Genomic DNA, 17,385 nt, shown 5'->3' with positions numbered 1-17,385 from the left:
TAGATAGGAGGAATAAGCTTTAGTGATCTACTGCACAGTATGGTGATTATAAAAAACAATGAAAGAGTAGATTTTAAAGTTCTCACCAAAAAAAAAATAAGTATGTGAGGTGATAAATTTGTTAATTACTTTGATTTAATCATTCCACAATGTAAACAAGTATCAAAACATCACATCAAGACCCCATAAATATATAATATATACCAATTATTTATATTGTTAATTAAAAATAAAATTACAAAACATTTTAAAGACTGCATAGAGACAATTGAAGAACTTTTTTTTAAAGCCTATACATTAGAGAATGGTATTATATCAATTTTAAATGTCTTGAGTGTGATCATTGTATTGTGGATATGAGAAGAATCTTCTTGTTCTTCTGAGATATTCGTTTAAGTATGTAGGAGTGAAGTGTCATGGAGTATGTAAAGCTAAAGCAACTAATTCTCAAATAACTGAATTTAAAACATGTACATGTGTAAAATAGTAAATAAAGCCCATCATACAGAAGAGATATTGGAAGAGATTTGCTGCATAAGACAAAACTAGAACATAGAGGAAAAATTCAGCTCAATATAAGGAATGATTTTAACAATCAGAAGCTAACAAAAAAGTTGCATCCATTAAAATGAGAGCAGTTCCCCCACCCACCTCTGCTCTAGTGGAGACAAGCATAATCTTGAGAAGGTATTGTCTCACTGAACAGGCAGTCGTAGAGTATGAACCCTGCGGTCTTTCCACAAGGTTAGATATCCTTCATAAGTGAAGGAATAGTAGAAACTCATATTCTTTCCCTTAAGCTATCCCAAGCATAAAGAGAAAGGTTGCACAGAGAAAAGTTGAACATGAACTCCTTAGAAAAGAAATGTGTTTAACACACACACACTGTTGTCATGTTTTTTTGTTCTAATAGAGAATAAGCTTGTCTTATGTTCATTGTGTTTTCAGTTAAGGTTCGTTTGGTTGGTTGATTGGTTTATGTGTTTTTTTAATTATCTATGGATGTATAACCCATGCAAGCAACTTAGCATACTTTGCACTTTCTTCTGAATTCTCTAACCCAAATTTGTACTTCAACTAGGAACAATTGCTCAACAAATATGAACATGTGCTTGCTTATTGTTTAGTGAATAACCTTATTATTCAAAAATTCAATAAACATTTCTATGGATGTCCAAAGTTTCCAGTCAGTTCATATCCATTGAGACATGGCTGGTAGCAAAAACTAGCTTGTCAAACACTTTAGAAAGGGAAAATTAGTTTTTAAACAAAATCATAAAGCCATAATATTAGTTTAACTGATTTTAGGATTCTGGGGTTAAACACACTTTCTGCATTAGTAACCATTCTATTTTACTTTCTTTCTGTCTGGTCTTTCTTAATTCTCAGTACCAGGGGAAGAAACAGTAATTATTGTGAATACTGTGGCATTTGGAATTAAAAATAATTATACAGTTTTCTAACAGCACAGAGACAGTATTTGAACTCAGATGTTTTTTCTGCATGTATTACTTCCAACATTATTTTGTCTTTCTCTACTATTCAGCAATATAACACACACACACACATTTTTTTATGAAGAGAATCAAAACGTTTTCTTTTAAGAAAAGTTATTTTTCTGTTTTTAGAAAAGTTAAAAAAGCCCACTTAAAAGGGGAAATTACTAAAAAATAAATTTAAATTTGGTATGAACATGCCAAATAATAGTATAATTATAATTATTTTCTCCCTTTTGGTACTCATTCTTTAGACTACAGAGTATTTTTATTCAATTTTTCAATGTAGTACAGAGATAGACAAGACATTGGGAAATACATACAGAAAGTGAAAAGACACATATCTAACAATAAAGGGTAGAGAGACTGGAAGTGTGGGTTGGAATATGGTAGAAATCAGGGCAGGAGAAGGTACCACCCCTTCTACAGCTAGACACTTTGTGGTTCAAGGGTAGCCTAGATCAAGTAACCAGACAGTGAGAGTCTGGTCAGAGCCCTGTGAGCCTCTACAGCTCTGAAGACTGGTTAGATGAGTGGCACACTTCAAAGGCTCTAATCCCACTCTATCTTAAAGTTCTCTATTTTAAATACATCAGACATTCTCACTGCTGGGAAAACGAAGTAGACATATTTTTCCCTATTCCTCCTGCTCTTCTCCCAGCTACAAGTTAAAGAAAAAAAAAAAAAAGACACTAGGACATTGTATAAAAAACAGACATAAGAAGACTTTGAAATGTGGAAAGAAGAGGCTGCCTGGAGACCTCAGGACCCAAGGAAAGATATAGTAGTGAGTTTTCTGGGCTTCTGTTTCTTTGGGTTTTCTATACCTCATCTATCCCCAAGTCAGCAATCCAGAAACACCAATAGGTATAGGCAAAAAAAAAAAAAAAAAAAAAAAAAGCCTAAAGAAAGCTTGCTCTTAGTATCAAAAAAAGAGCATCCCAGAAAGAAAATTTTTAGAAAATAAGCATTCTACTCTAGCCAGGCACCACAGAAAATAACTGTATGCTCCCAAACAAAGGCCAAGTTGGGTACCTAGTCTTCCACCTTTGCTAACTCTAATAAGGCACCCCAAGCCTCCCACCAGAGTGATATCAAAGAAGGCCCAGAGGGAAGCAGAGATTTTTTTTCTTTTTGAGACGGAGTCTCGCTCTGTCGCCCAGGCTGGAGTGCAGTGGCCCGATCTCATTTCATTGCAAGCTCCGCCCCCCGGGTTCACGCCATTCTCCTGCCTCAGCCTACCTAGCAGCTGGGACTACAGGCGCCCTCCACCTCACCCGGCTAGTTTTTTTGTATTTTTTAGTAGAGACGGGGTTTCACCGTGTTAGCCAGGATGGTCTCGATCTCCTGACCTCGTGATCCGCCCGTCTCGGCCTCCCAAAGTGCTGGGATTACAAGCTTGAGCCACCGCGCCTGGCCAGAAGCAGAGATTTTTATGATGCCAGGCAATGAGAAGACCTTACCTGCATCCCTGAGGTGTTGGCAGGGAGGCTGGACTTCCAGCCTCACTCCTCCAGTCCCCACTAGCTTATCAACAGAGGTGGTCTACAGGAAACTTAGAACAAGCTCAGTGGTAAAAAAGGACATCCTTGTCTCATGGTGACAGTGGAGCCACTCCTGCCTCTCCGTGCCAGGGTGATGTCACAGAGAGCCAGGGAAAGGCCTGAAGTCTCCTGACCATTCAACAGTAATAAGAATAAGACTCTTCAGGAGTCAACAGAGGCTGACTTGGGAACCGGGACTTCAATACTTGTAGCCCCACCTGAAAATAAGGAGACAGTGCCCCTTTCACCCACCAAAGCATTACCAGAAGCCTGTTATACCAGATAAATAAGATCCAGAGCCTCATCATACCCTAAATGTCCAGGTTTCTATCAAAAATCACTTATACTAGGAACTGGGAAAATCTCAATATAAATGGGAAAAGATAATCAACAAACACCAACACCAAAATGACACAAAGGCCAGAAATACCTGACAGTAATTTTAAAACAGCAATGATAAAAAAGCTTCAACAAACACTTATGAATGTGTTTGAGACAAAAGAAAAGCAGAAAGTCTCAGTGAAGAGATAGAAGACATAAAGAAGACCCAAATGGGAAATTTTAGAATTGAAAAATACTATACATTAAAAAAAAATTAATGGATAGTCTCAACAGCAGAATGGAGAGGAAAAAAGACTCAGTGAATTTGTAGACTAGAACTTTTCCAATTTGAACAACATAGAGCAAATCGACTGGGGAAAAAAACTGAACAGAGCCTCAGGGACCTATGGGACAATCACAAAATATCTAATATCTGTGTCACTGATTAGTCCCAGAAAAGAGGGAGAAAGAGATTGGGTCTAGAAAAAGTATTCAGAGAAAGAATCTGAAGATCTCAGCAACACTAGCTCCCTGCATTTCCCACCCCACACATCCTCAGAAGCTAGAGCCCGGCTTGCTGAATTTTAGAAAAGTCCTCATGATGCAGCAGTCCAACAGCAGTCAGTGCCACACCTTAAGCCTAACTCAAGAAAACAGATTTTGGCCGGGCTCAATGGCTCACGCCTGTAATCCCAGCACTTTGGGAGGCTGAGGTGGGTGGATCAGTTGAGGTCAGGAGTTCGAGATCAGCCTGGCCAACATGGTGAAACCCCGTCTCTACTAAAAATATAAAAATTAGCCAAGTGTGGTGGCACATGCCTGTATTCCAGCTACTCAGGGGGCTGAGGCAGGAGAATCACTTGAACCCAGGAGGCGGATGTTGCAATGAGCCAAGATTGCGCCACTGCACTCTAGCCTGGGTGACAGAGTGAGACTCTGTCTCAAAAAAAAAAAGATTTTGATAAAGTGTGTATGAGTTTAAAACTACTTTTCTGACCCTAAAAATTTCCCAGTTCACCTTCTTTTATTCTGGTCCTTGACCATGATGCAAACCTGAGAAATTCACCAGAGACATAAAGGGGAGCTGTCAGTAGGACTGCACCCCAAATCAGGCAGTCTAGGCTGTGTTTGACTATGGAGGAGAAGGAGGCAGGTGGGGCCACTCTGACCTGCAGATTTTATATCCTGAGAAGGGGTGAAGAACCTGGCCGCCGTCCTGCTTCCTTTAACAAAGCCCCTGACAGAGCAGTCATGAGTAATGCTTCGACCTCAAGACCACCTAAGAATTTTATCTTTAAACAGCTAAAGAAGAGCTGTGATTTTCAAAGTTTCTGCCAATTCTTGGATTGTTAAATGTGCATTGCCAAACCGGCAGTTTGTTTGAGAGAACATTTTATTGGGACTTTGTTACAAAAGGCAATGTCTAGGGCAGAGTCTGGAATGAGAAGGTTGACACAAAGGAAGTTAAATAGCTAAATTGTTCCATTTAACAAATGATCAGTAAGTTCCACATGCAGTAATAATTTGTGTTGTAAAAAGGTTTTGTCTGAAATGGGTGGGAGGTGAATTTAAGGACTTGAAGAAAAGGGAAAAAAAGACTGTGGCATGAGAGAGCATACCCACAAAAATAGTAGCAGGCCAGGAGCCAAAAAAAAAAAAAAAAAAAAAGCATAAAAAATGTGAGTCTCCTATTGCAGAAATGGCTGATGAACTTAGGAAAGGTGATTCACTTATTCTATTTGAGGTCGTTTCCTTACTTGTGCTGTATGACCAAGACTTCAGGTAAAGTAAGTTTTCTGTAACAGCCCTGGGTTGATTATACAGAAGGTTTTGAAGGAAAGGTACTCCTTTCTGGCTTGGAATGAATTGGTATAGGCAGGAGACAGGTACCAGGAGGATAACAGCTCCAGAGCTAAAAAAAGTGAAATAGGAAATAGCTACTATGAAGTTTGTCAGATGGGAGAACGTATAAGCCAAGAGCATCTTGTACTCACTTCTTTTCACTCATTTCCTCAGGGAAATACGAGAAAGGGTATTAGTCAACTGCATCACTTATTGAATTTGTGGAGGAAGGGCTCATTTATTGAATTTGTATTTGAAAGGACAGCATGACCTCAGAAGGCTGAATGACTTGGAGCTACTTGGCTCACAAATTTCTTCTTCCTGAATATTTTTGAAATCTTGCAACTTATAGTATTTACCATTGAGCATCCCGAAGATTTCCAAGTAGATGTGGGGCACCTTGTCCCTTAGGGTATGGCATGAGTTTGTGCATGTGTTCTGTTCAGGGTTCCCTGTCAACAAATGAGACAAATACAAAAATTACATAAATCTTGCCTAGTAAATAGAGAGAAGATATGACAATGACAATTAAAAAGAAAAAAAAAGTCAAGTTGTCCTTGGCCAGAACTAACCATCAATGAGAAAATGCATGCACAGGCTGGGAGGAAGATCATGTTGTGTGTTATGTGGAAACAAAACAGAAAAGTACTGGCCTTATTAGGTTACCACTTAAGAACCCTGCAGCTTAGGCCGGTGTCTTGGTTTGAGTCTTCCCGATAGCAGAGCCTAAAAGAAGGACTTGGATTTGGGGGGCAGGTGGTTTATTTGGAAGGAGACACCAGGAAGCTGAAATAAATGACTAGAAGAATGAGAAGAAGGAAAGGAAACATACAGCTGTGTTAAAATGTGGGTTTGTTTCTGTCAGGCCTTCTGAAAAGCAAACCAAATGCCCTGCAGAGTCATCCCCTTCCACCTCTCCCACTTCTAGCCAAAGACAAGAGGCTGAAAAATTTATCCAACAGCTTCCCATTGTCCTTGGTTAATGATTGCCCCAGGACAAAAATCCCTGCCTCTTCCAGTGTCCTCTTTCCTGAGCCAAATCCCAGGAAAACAGAAGATAGCTACCAGCAAGAGAAGAGTCTCTGAACTCTGAGGGATTGTCCACTGTCACAGTGGCTGAAATCAGAGAGGGGCCAAGAGGAAGAGATGCAAAGTACCAAAAGCATCTGCCACAGCTCAGCGTTGAAAGTGGCTACACAAGTTCACTTGGTGTCCTTGTTTTCAGTTCCTATGAACTTGTAAGTGGTAGCCACAGAGTTGAATTCAGACTTCCTGTCTCCAGAGAAGTGAAGTTTTCTTCTTCATTATGCCTCCTGCCAAGAATTCAACCTTCAGCAAATCAACTCATCCACTTTTCAATTGCATCACTATGACTAGGGTTGAAAGATAGTATCTGTCACCATCCTCAAGAAGTGTGTAATCCACTGATAGAAACAGACTTATAAAGAGATCGATTTTAATAGCATAGTGAGGACAATGAGAGAGGTACATACACAGGCACAAGGCACTAGAAAAAGGCAGAGATGGCTCCCTGAGCCCAGCCTAGAAAGTGGAACATGAATGCCTGAAGGTGGCATTACAGGTGCATAGAAGAACATGAAAAAGACCACAGTAAAAAGCAAACCACCATGCTGTGTGCGTCTGTTTTTCTCGTTTGTTTCTTCCAATTGCTTTTGAATCGACAAATAAAAATTTTATATATTTATGGTGTACAATATGGTTTAATTTTATGTATACATGGTGGAATGGCTAAATCAAACAAATTAACACATGTATTACCTCATACTCAGTAATTTTCAAGTATACAGTATATTGCTATAAACTATAGTCATGATATACAATAGGTCTCTTGAACTTATTCCTCCTGTCTAACTGAAATGTCCCTTTCAACTTTTGGAACTGATGATAGCTTTTTCTTCATAGTTTTTAAGTGTAATAATTTTTTCATGTTTCATCCCATGAAGACAGGCTATTTCTGTCTTTCTTATTTCTCTACTCCCACTATAAACTTAAGAGACTCTCCATATTTGGTAAGTGATTTAAAGAATGAAGGAAGGAGTGATTTTTATAATCTCTTTAAATTCTATAACCTACAAGAATATTAGGAGCATTTCTTATCAGAAAAGACAGATTCATCGATTGGGGCAAACATGAAACCCAGGAGGTTTCATAATGTATCTCTAAGACACTTAATATTTATCTTCCCTTAAACCATAGGGAATTGATGTTCCAGAAAAAAAAAATCATTTTACATGTGTTTTCATAATCTAAAAAGTACGTTTTGAGTAGTTTATTAGAATTATTTGGATATGTATGATATTAAGGCTTTATTCATCACAAACAATATGGAAATAAGGGGAAATAAAGTCTCTTTGCTTCTCTCTAAGTTATTAGCCTCTTCTTGAATATGTGCCCATGGTTCCTGGTGCCCACAAGTGTTTTTTGTGAAGGTGGGTGGTTTTGATGCGCTGTTCATGGCATTGGGCGTTAATTGAACCTGACCTTGGCAAGTACTGTCGACAGCAACAGTAGCTTGTCTACATTCCCAATTCAGCAACAGCCATGTGCCTTAAGGTTAGGTATTTCATTTTCACTTATAATTTTGTATACTTTGGTAGCATTCAATTCATATGTCTGAATTATTTTGTCATTTAAATATAAACTAGTATATCAGTTACTTATCCAAAGGAATAATTCTTGGACTATTTTTAAAGCATTTTTGTTGAATTGGTGATAGATTGGTTCAGACACATCTATAGTTAAGAGGTCTTGGTTTAGTTCTGAATTACAGCAGGAAATTGCAAAATACTATATAAGTTCAGGAAAGCATTCTATTTTCATGGAGCAAATTCCAGCTAGCCGATTTTTCTAGAATAGTCGACTTGAAGATTTCATCCTTTCCACAAAATTAATTGATTATCCACTATGGGTCAAACATTGTACTACATATTTATTCCAAATATCAATAGGTTCAAAATTAAATTTGCTATTTATATTACATTGGAAAACATTTTGAAGCTTCAACACATATGCTAGGTCTATAAATACGCTAAAATGAAGGACACCAATCAGTGAGCATGAAAGCATTCTTTTTGTCTTCTACAGCTAACTGAACAAGGAACGAAGAAAAGAGATGTCTGAGTTTGCTAATATGTTATATATCTATGAGCATCAGAAATGAGGTCTAATAGTTAACAATTTATAAACCAAAGAAAGATTTATCCAGGGAAATTGATTTTTCTATTTGAACACAAATGTATTAATAAAACTTCTGATATAAGTAGAATAGTTTCAAATTTACCAGTATTTTGACACAGTTCCTTTAAGCACTCTATTTTTGATTATTTAAATTAAAATGATAAAGAAAAAGGGAAAAGAGATCCAATATTGAGAAAAGTACCACTGGAATAAAGACGTTTGAATAGATTTAATTTAAATGACTTTAAACCATTTTAGAGAATTATTCTAGTCTGATTCATTGATCTAATATTATTATAAATAAGTACATTAATTTTACTAAATCCTTTTTATCAACAATGTAAGCAACTTGGTAGCTAGATAAATCAAATCTAAATAATAAATTGCTGTAGTTCAAAGTCGTCATCAGAACCTAGTCATGTCAGTTATATATAATCACAGAGCTTTGAGCTTAGGAAATAAAAATATAGTTATGACATTTTAAAATTGTTATGGAAAATATCCTATTTATCCTATCTCACCAATTTCTCTCTTCTTAGTATTCCCTTATAGCCATTCTTTTCTACTTTGCACTATTTTAAGCTTTTATGTTTTAAGTATAGATGAGCCCTTTTTTATTTACCAAAAACTCTCCATTCTGCCTCAAACACCTCTTTCTCTGTCTCTTTCTCTTGTTCACTTTTACATACACACATACCACACATGCAGTCTTCTTATTTTCGGTCCTATAATCAATGAACCGTGAAACATTTGTTCTTTGTCACTTCTCTTTTTCACTTTTTAGAAAAGGAATATTATATCTGTTTCTACGTAAGAAAGGCAGTGGAAATTTGAAGTAAACTTCTAGATGACTATCCACAGTATACATTTTTTTAATATCAAGAAAACCAAACCACATGTCAATTTTATACCCTTAATTACTCACATTTTGCCTTCACTATACTTATCCCAAAGAATATTTGTAAGAAAAAGCAACATTTGTAGACTTTCTGCTCAATGATATTGAACATACCTTTTATTGTGGAGCTACTGGAGAAAAATAGTAGAATTTTCCTGTTGTTGAATCAAAATCAAATTCCATTTCCCAGAGACTGTTTCATATTCGTTCCTAAGATAATGACAGCTCCTCATATCCAAATAACATACAGAAAAAAATATACATGCAATTGCCAGGAAGAACTAAAAAATTTTTTTCAAAACCCTTCTGGGTTTTCTCATTTCTATTTAGAAAGCCACTGAAGTGACAAGACTTCAAATAAGGAAATTCCCCACTGATTGTAAGTTGTGTAACTTACACTGGATCAGAGAAGCCTGAAGAAGCTGGAATCCCTGGGGATGCACCCTAGGAGGTTATCTCTTCTGCAATAGTGACTTTCCTCTCTAGATAGAGAATGTTCTTTAGGACTGACAAGCCCTTATGAAAATAACTTGGATTTTAGATATCAAACAAAAGTGCCATGCAAATCCTCTTCCCTTCTATTCTTTCTATTCCTAGCTTCACAGAATCAACCTATTTCCAATCATTTTTCTCTACAATCTTATAACTCTAACTATAAAAGGGACACCATTGCATTGTTTATTTTGTGCTTATGTAGAAACTTCTATGATTTCTAATTATTTATAAGGAAAAGGAATCACTTTTAAAATATGCAGAGTGTAAATATAAAGGACAATGAGAGAGAGTAGGGAGACAGAATATCAAAAAATGCACAGCTGGAATAAAAATATCTTGAAAAGAATGAACCTGTCTACAAGCCCACTTCTGTAGTTTTTTAGAGATTACCCCATGAATTGAAAGAGGAAGCTTAGGTGATTCATTACAGTAGGAAAAATAATAATAAAACAGAGTTATGCTAACTTTCTTTTGGGTCTCCCACCTTCTACATCTCAACTACTACCTAAATGTATATCACAGCATCATTAGCCTAGTCTTGTAATTCACAGTGGCCATCTTCCCCCACTCTAGGAGGACTTGATCTATTTAAAATAGGCTTCAGCCTTTCCAAGTTTTACCCCTTTTTACTGAATTCCTTGGTGTTTCTAGTATAGAGACAACAGAGGAAATATGATGGGTTCAAAAGCCAGATACGTATTTTCCCAACTGTAACTTCCACGAATCCCACAATCCCCAAAGTATAAAACCCACATTCAGCATCTTGTGATTCTTGCAAGTGACTCTCATCTGGGAATAAGGCGTGGGTAAAAGATGAATGAGAAGAACTTAGCAAGAGTCAAGGCTGTAACTTCACATGCTTTAGAGGCAATGCCAATCATTGGTACCTGGTCACATATTTGGTATTTAATACACATATTTTTGTTTTTGGTTTTCGGGTTTTTTATGATTAATTCATTTTATTTTTTTTAATTTGTCAATTTTTTATTTAAATAGGTTTTTGGGGAACATAGGGTGTTTGGTTACTTGAATAAGTTCTTTAGTGGTGATTTCTAACATTTTGGTGCACCCATCACCCAAGCAGGATACATCTTACCCAACATGTAGTCATTTATCCCTTGCCATCTCCTACCTTCTCCCCTCAGTCCCCAAAGTCCAATGTATCATTCTCATGCCTTTGCATCCTCATAGTTTAGCTCCCACATATGAGTGAAAACATGATGTTTGGTCTTCCATTCCTGAGTTACTTTAGTTAGAATAATAGTCTCCAGTTCCATCCAGGCTGCTGCAAATGCCATTATTTCATTCCTTTTCATTGCTGAGTAGTATTCCACGGTATATCATTCGGGCTGGTTCCAAACATTTACAATTGCAAATTGTAATACACATATTTTTGATAGAATAAAGGAGTGAAGAAATGAAAGCACAGTAGCAACACATCAAATAAAACAGATACTTGGAGGCAGAAATATGGCATCTTGGAGACACATTTCTTTTGGATAGACTGGGATAAAACATTGATGCTGTTGACTTATCTCAGCTGTAACTCAGCCACATCTGGCCCTCATCTCTCTCGGCAAAATTTTTGCTAAACTTTATTAGCTTTCCACTTTTCTCTTGTTAATGACTTCAAATTTTTCTCATTATTAAATAGTTTAGTATAGTGTCTAATCAAAATCCTTCTTTGAATTGTGATAGAGAAATCAAAGCAAAAAAATAAAAGTCATTTGCAAAATCACTGCGGTGACTCAGCTGTTGAAAATAATTCAAACTGGACTTTCAGTATACTAACATATAGCCCCAAATAGTATCAAAATTATTATTTGACCACCGGAAGAGGCCTACTAAGTATCCCTATCCATAACAGAATTTAAGTCATTTCTTAACCAGAAAATACACAAAACAAGTCTATGTACTGTGATTGAGCTGTACACTAAGTAGGAATAAGGGAAATTTAGTCATTTTGTTCAAATCTATGAAAAATTGCTTCCTTTTTGTGTGGATCTGTTCCAAAAAGTGTTTTGTTTGACTTTACTGAATCTACCATTTGTTTGAGATTTAGCCTGAATATTTTCAAATGAAAAACATGAAAGTTTAAGAAAGCTTTGCTCAATACCACACAAAGCAAAATATTTCTTCAACACAGAATTTACTACCCAAGCACTTTTTTCTAGTTAACTGCACAAATCAAATTTACTGGATTTTAATGAAAGTAATTATATTGAGAAATAACAACATTCTTCAAATTGTGGCTCATAAAGTGTTTGCTAAATATCCCGTTTAATACTTCCATTGAAAATTTCCTATTCATTTCTTAACCAGAGTTATGGAGAAACATATTAAATTATATTAAGTTCAAATGCCAAGTAATTAACAAAAAAAAGAAAAAAACATTTGTTTAGTATGTCTGTTTTATATGATCCTCAATATTTAATCACTTAAATCTCACTTCTAATTATGTCTATTAATATTATTAAACAAACTTTAGCCTGACAATACAAATTCCCAAATAAGTATTAGACCACTCTAGGGTATAATAGTATTTCTAATCTGATGTTTACCTATCTTTTGTTTTCCATGTACAACACTGACATTTTTTCAAAGTGGACACAGTAGTTAATTGTGAAGTACTTGAGTTTCACACAAGAAATATAAATGTGGGTGCTGACCTCAAAGCACATAGAAGCTAGGGATGATAGGATTTTCACGGAGTTTAAGGCAGATTCTAATCTGAATGGTACCGCCTAAAAATAATTTTTTTAAAGGGTAGAAGTCTTTGTTGACTGAAAAATAGTCAAGCTCAAAAAAAGGGTGAAAGTCAAGCTTATCTACTGAAGACAATGAGACAATGACAGGAATTCTAGGGGTCCCATATTTGGAGATACAGAGGTTGAGTACGAGTTAAAAGGTCAGAACACAGATGTAGATGTGACGCTTTTCATCATCAAGAGCATGGTAAACACTCTAAGTCAATAAAACTCTGTGAAGGGACTGGTGTGAAAAGGAGAAGAGAAAGCTAAGGACTAATCCTTGAGAAACTCCAATGACTGCGATGTGGGAGGGAAAAGTGGGACTCATGAAGAAAAGATTGAGGATGTTGTGGTGACACATAACAGAAGAGTAGGAAGTTTTTCAAAGACGAGGTTCTCAAGAAAATCACATGCAGCTGAATGACCCAAGAGGTGGAAGATTTTAAAAGGCCATTTATTTTCACTAGCAATATGTCACCAATGAGCCATTTCAGGAGTCTATGTTCCAGTAGGCTAAGATTTAATTTCAAAGTTTACAAATAAAACGAAATGAAAAAACTGAGAGCAAGTGTAGACTACTCATTGTAAGAGTTGATCATGAAAAGAAAAAATAAACTCTAAGTTTATTAAATAGGCGTCAATATCCAAAGAAAAACGTTGATTTGTTTAAGGCAAGTGATCCCTGGGCATGACTGGTAACAAGAAAGAATTTAAAAAGGAAAGACTGAGGACCCTAAGAAGAGTGGAGTGTGGCAAGGTGTGGGAGCAATGTCTGAAAAGCAGCAATCAAGGATGTGTCCCAAAGCAGAGAAGAAAGGTTGACTTTAAACATTAGAATAAAAATAATACTGGTTAACATTTATTGAGCAGTGATTATTTGCAAAGAACTGTTTAAAGGCTGAATGTACATTATCTCCTTAAATACTTATGAAAACCTTACAAGGTAGATATCAACATTTCCACTTCACCTACAGAGAAATTGGAACTAAAATAAATTGATTTCCCATGATCCCCTAGAAAGTGTGAGGTGATGTCCAAACACAGACCTATCTGACTCAAGCTCATGCACTGAAAATTTCTGTTTCTGATTTATTGCTCAGTGTCACAAGGTGTAAGAACACAATTCTAACTTGGTCTGAGTGGTAGAAGTTATGTTCTTAAAGCTAATATACAAACACATAATTTGAACACCCACAGCATCTGATACTGAAAATACACATTATTCATCCAATGTTTGCTGTATAGTTTATGCTCAGAGGGGGCTCTGAAAGTGGAAAGGAGTAAATTCTTACTCCTATGGCAATTCCTTCTAATGGAGAAATCCCTTTATTTCCTTGGGTGGGGTACACAAATAGAGAAAGACATTAAATAGGGTTTATTTTTATAATTTTATTTCAAGGAGAAAAAAACTCTATTCTACCATAACACCTCTTTTGTGAATATTGCAGTGGTGTATAAACCCTGAATTTACACCTCTCTCCTGAGCCAACCCTAACCACACTAAGCCCTATCCCTATCAGGAGCTTGAGGAACAAAAGTTATTAAACTGAAGAGAAATGTTAACTCAATCATCATTCTGTTGCTAAATCCAAAAGATTATTTTCAGACTTTTTCACTTCTCTGTCAAATGTGAAGCTGCTCCTCATCCCTTCTGGTCGTTCTCACCTTCCTTTGTTTTATTAACTGTAGTCATTCCTGGATTCCTTTCTATCTACATGGTTTATTCTATTCTATACTTTTCACAGGCTCCTTTTCCCCCACCCACCCTCTAAATGTTGGAGCTTCTCTACTCATCCTCTCCCTTCTCTTTCTTCACACTGTCCCTAAAGGTCTCTTCCTCTCTACTGACTTGAACTACCACCTCTATGCTGATGAGTTCCAGAAGCATATCTTTAGCTTGGACCTCTCTGCAGAACTCCAGATCCATATGTACAATTCTAAACCTCCCTCTCTGGGTGTCCTGTAGAGGTACCCCATCATTTTCACAATAAACTGTTCCTCCTGTATAGCCACTCGTTTGATCAAACACTCAGTCAAGACAGAAAATTAGTAATCATCTTTAAGGATGTTTTCTTCTTTATTCATCTCCTCTTCACATTCAATTCAACCAGTAAATTCAGAAAATTCTGTTTCCAAGTATTCCTCAATTCTTCTCTTCCTCTTCATCCTAATGATCACTGTCTCACTTCAGGAGTCGTCTTTTCTTGCATGGACCAGTTTTTAACAGAAAACTCTGGTGTCCCTGCCTCCAGTCTTGGTCACTTCCAAATATGATCTGCACATAGCCTCCAAAGTGATATTTCTAAAATTCAGATTTAATCATATTACTCTTATTCATAAAATCATCAACATCTTCCCACTAATTTAGAGAAAAATCCAATCTGTTAAGGGTGCTATAAATGATGTCACACAAGGCTCCTACGCTTTACTCTCATCCTCAATCACTCCCCTATTTTCATTCTGGGTCCCAACTTTACAAAAATGATGTGTTGTTTCCAGCATGTGCACACTCCCTGCCCAGTGCCTGAAATATGGCTTCCCTCCATCACCGTGGTGGGTTGCCTGTTACTCCCTCACCAGTTACCCTCTCCAGAATGCCATGTCTCATCCTGTCAACCCAGCTTAGTTGCCTTCTCTATAGCCTCTTAGAGTCTATACTATCTTTCATCATAACCTGCTTGGTTGATTACTAACAGGTTTACCGGTATCATTAGAATTTCAGTCTCTTAAAGGTAAATAATGGTATCTGGAAGTAGTAGAGTATATTAATTAAGAGAAGCAGATTTGGAACAAAATGAACTCGGATTTGACTCGTGAAACATCCACTTAACCTAATAATTGTGTATGTGCAGAGGAGGCCAGGCAGATTCATGTCTCTGAACTCTAGCCTCTGTATCTATAAAATATACCCAATCATACCTTCTTTTGAGTGGCTTTTGTAGGATTAAAATGAAATAGTACATAGTAAGGCCTTGACATAGTACTTGAAGCATGTTAAAATGATATTGTCTTATCCCATTTTGCCCAACATGTAGTCACCTAGCCATCATAGGTATTTAAAAGGTATATACATTTGTTACCAGTGCCCTAATGAAGTCATAATGCAATGGAGAGCGAATAGAACAAATGGAGTCTTCCAAATCCTAATGCACTTTACTGATTCTAGAAGGAATAAATGAGAGACTATGCAAAATCTCAAGCTCAGCATATTTTGTTGAAGGTTGGTGCTTCCATTTTTATGGTGATTGGAAAGGGACTGAGCTAGAAAGAAACTGAGCTAGAATGGAGCTCAGTTCCTCTCCAATCACCATAAAAATTTACATTCCATAGTATGCAACATCTTACTTGTCAGGAAAAAGAAACATAATCCTTCAAATGCAATTTTTGCTCACAATTATAAGATACTGTCCTTATGGGTCTAAATCAGAAATACCATCTTCTTACAGACTCTTGATGTGATCTGTGCTCATCCTTAATCCTTGGTAAAGTTCCAAAATGGCTCTGGATCCTACTGACATCTGTTAGAAAGGATAATGCATGAAGGAGATGAAGATATCTGTTCTTAATAAACAGAGAAAACATTACTAAAGAAAATGTAGATCAATTCCAGATCTCCTTATCCATAGATAAGGAAATGCAAGATATTACAGACCTATGAAAAATTGCTGTTCAGACGTAAAGATTAATCTTTTTATTTCAGATCTTTACCACTTAAGTTTAGCCCAGTATTTTTTAAGGCCAATGAAACAGTTGGTGAAAAAGAATAAATGCATTTGTGATCTCCAGTGTGTTCTCTCTGTTCTAGCGCAAAAAAAAAAAAAAAAAAAAAAAAAAAAAAAAAAAAAAAACATTTGTTCATACAGCTACAAATCTGAGGCTTTTCATAGGAAATAAGATTTGAGGTCTAGACTAATTGATTTAATAGCTTCATAACTAAATTTCACAATGTAGCCACAGGTCCATACACAGCAGAAGCTTAATCTTTTCCAAAAATAAAAGGAAAAATCCATGTGAATGAGTTCTAAATGCCTCTGTATTGCAAATGAATGATGTTTGGGTATACATTTATACTACTTGTCTAAGATAAGACCTATTTAACAAGATATAGTTTATACCTCATTAAAGCAACATCTACTTTTGCTTGGTTGCTGGTCTTTCACAGCCAGTCCAATTGGCCAATATAAAATATACTTCCATTCTGAAACCTAGGTTTCACAAGAGAAAGAACATTTTTCTTTTTAAGTAGATGTATTTCGTTATCTTTAGAGTTTATATTATATACATGACATTACCCCCATTTAATTATTGTGCTGGTCAGGGTTTATTCAGTGATGAAAAAAGTTTTCCCAAATGAGGGCAAATAAAAATATTTTTACTGGAAGACTATAAAGGACAACTTCATAGATATTCACAAGTGAAAAATAAAATACACCCAGACCTCTTATAAATATATTGGGAACTGAAAAATCAGAAACAGAGATCATCTCTCTTAATTCGCATTATTTCTCATCTGCTTCTCACTAGTACACTTTACCTCCTGATTTCTGGTCCAATCCATTGAACCCATTGTTTTCACTCAATGTGAGTAAATGTCATATAAAAGTTTGCAAGAAGATGCTGCTTCAGGCCATTTTCTCTAAAAGAGAGTTATAAGTACACAGGTCATTGAAGTTTCATGAACTTCTTTATCCTTTTTGATCAAGTAGCAGATTACCTCCAACTAGTCCACAGCTTCCACATGGAAGATGGATAAACATATAGAAATGGGGAAGAAAGAAGAACCAACACACTTGTCAGCAAATTCAACCAAAGTCAGCCTCTTTTCAATGGGCTGATGGGAA

The 17,385-nt window shown here is 36.3% G+C and overlaps 2 protein-coding genes across 9 annotated transcripts in view; both read right to left on the bottom strand.

The window, feature by feature from the left end:
* Positions 1–17,385, bottom strand: part of MRPL39 (mitochondrial ribosomal protein L39) — a 237,688-nt gene that overhangs the window by 44,434 nt on the left and 175,869 nt on the right. For 2 of the 8 annotated variants that reach the window (XM_065541447.2, XM_065541462.2), the window contains one exon: positions 5,422–5,655. The exons of the other annotated variants lie outside the window; for them this stretch is intronic. In XM_065541447.2, coding sequence (XP_065397519.1) covers positions 5,611–5,655 — 45 coding nt within the window. In that variant the 3' untranslated portion in view covers positions 5,422–5,610. Of the gene's footprint in view, positions 1–5,421; positions 5,656–17,385 lie in introns of those variants that run through there. 8 annotated transcript variants of the gene reach the window in all.
* Positions 14,352–16,377, bottom strand: LOC107129084 (putative uncharacterized protein encoded by LINC00158). The gene is made up of 2 exons (XM_015446955.4): positions 15,989–16,377; positions 14,352–14,846 (listed from the first exon to the last, which is right to left on the bottom strand). Exons 1-2 carry the CDS (start codon positions 16,124–16,126, stop codon positions 14,727–14,729), a joined length of 258 nt encoding a protein of 85 aa, XP_015302441.1. The 5' UTR covers positions 16,127–16,377; the 3' UTR covers positions 14,352–14,726.

Source organism: Macaca fascicularis, chromosome 3 (genome assembly GCF_037993035.2).
Source record: "Macaca fascicularis isolate 582-1 chromosome 3, T2T-MFA8v1.1".
NCBI lineage: Eukaryota > Metazoa > Chordata > Mammalia > Primates > Cercopithecidae > Macaca > Macaca fascicularis.
Note: the sequence above shows the minus strand (reverse complement) of the source record. Positions and strands in the feature narration are given on the sequence as shown.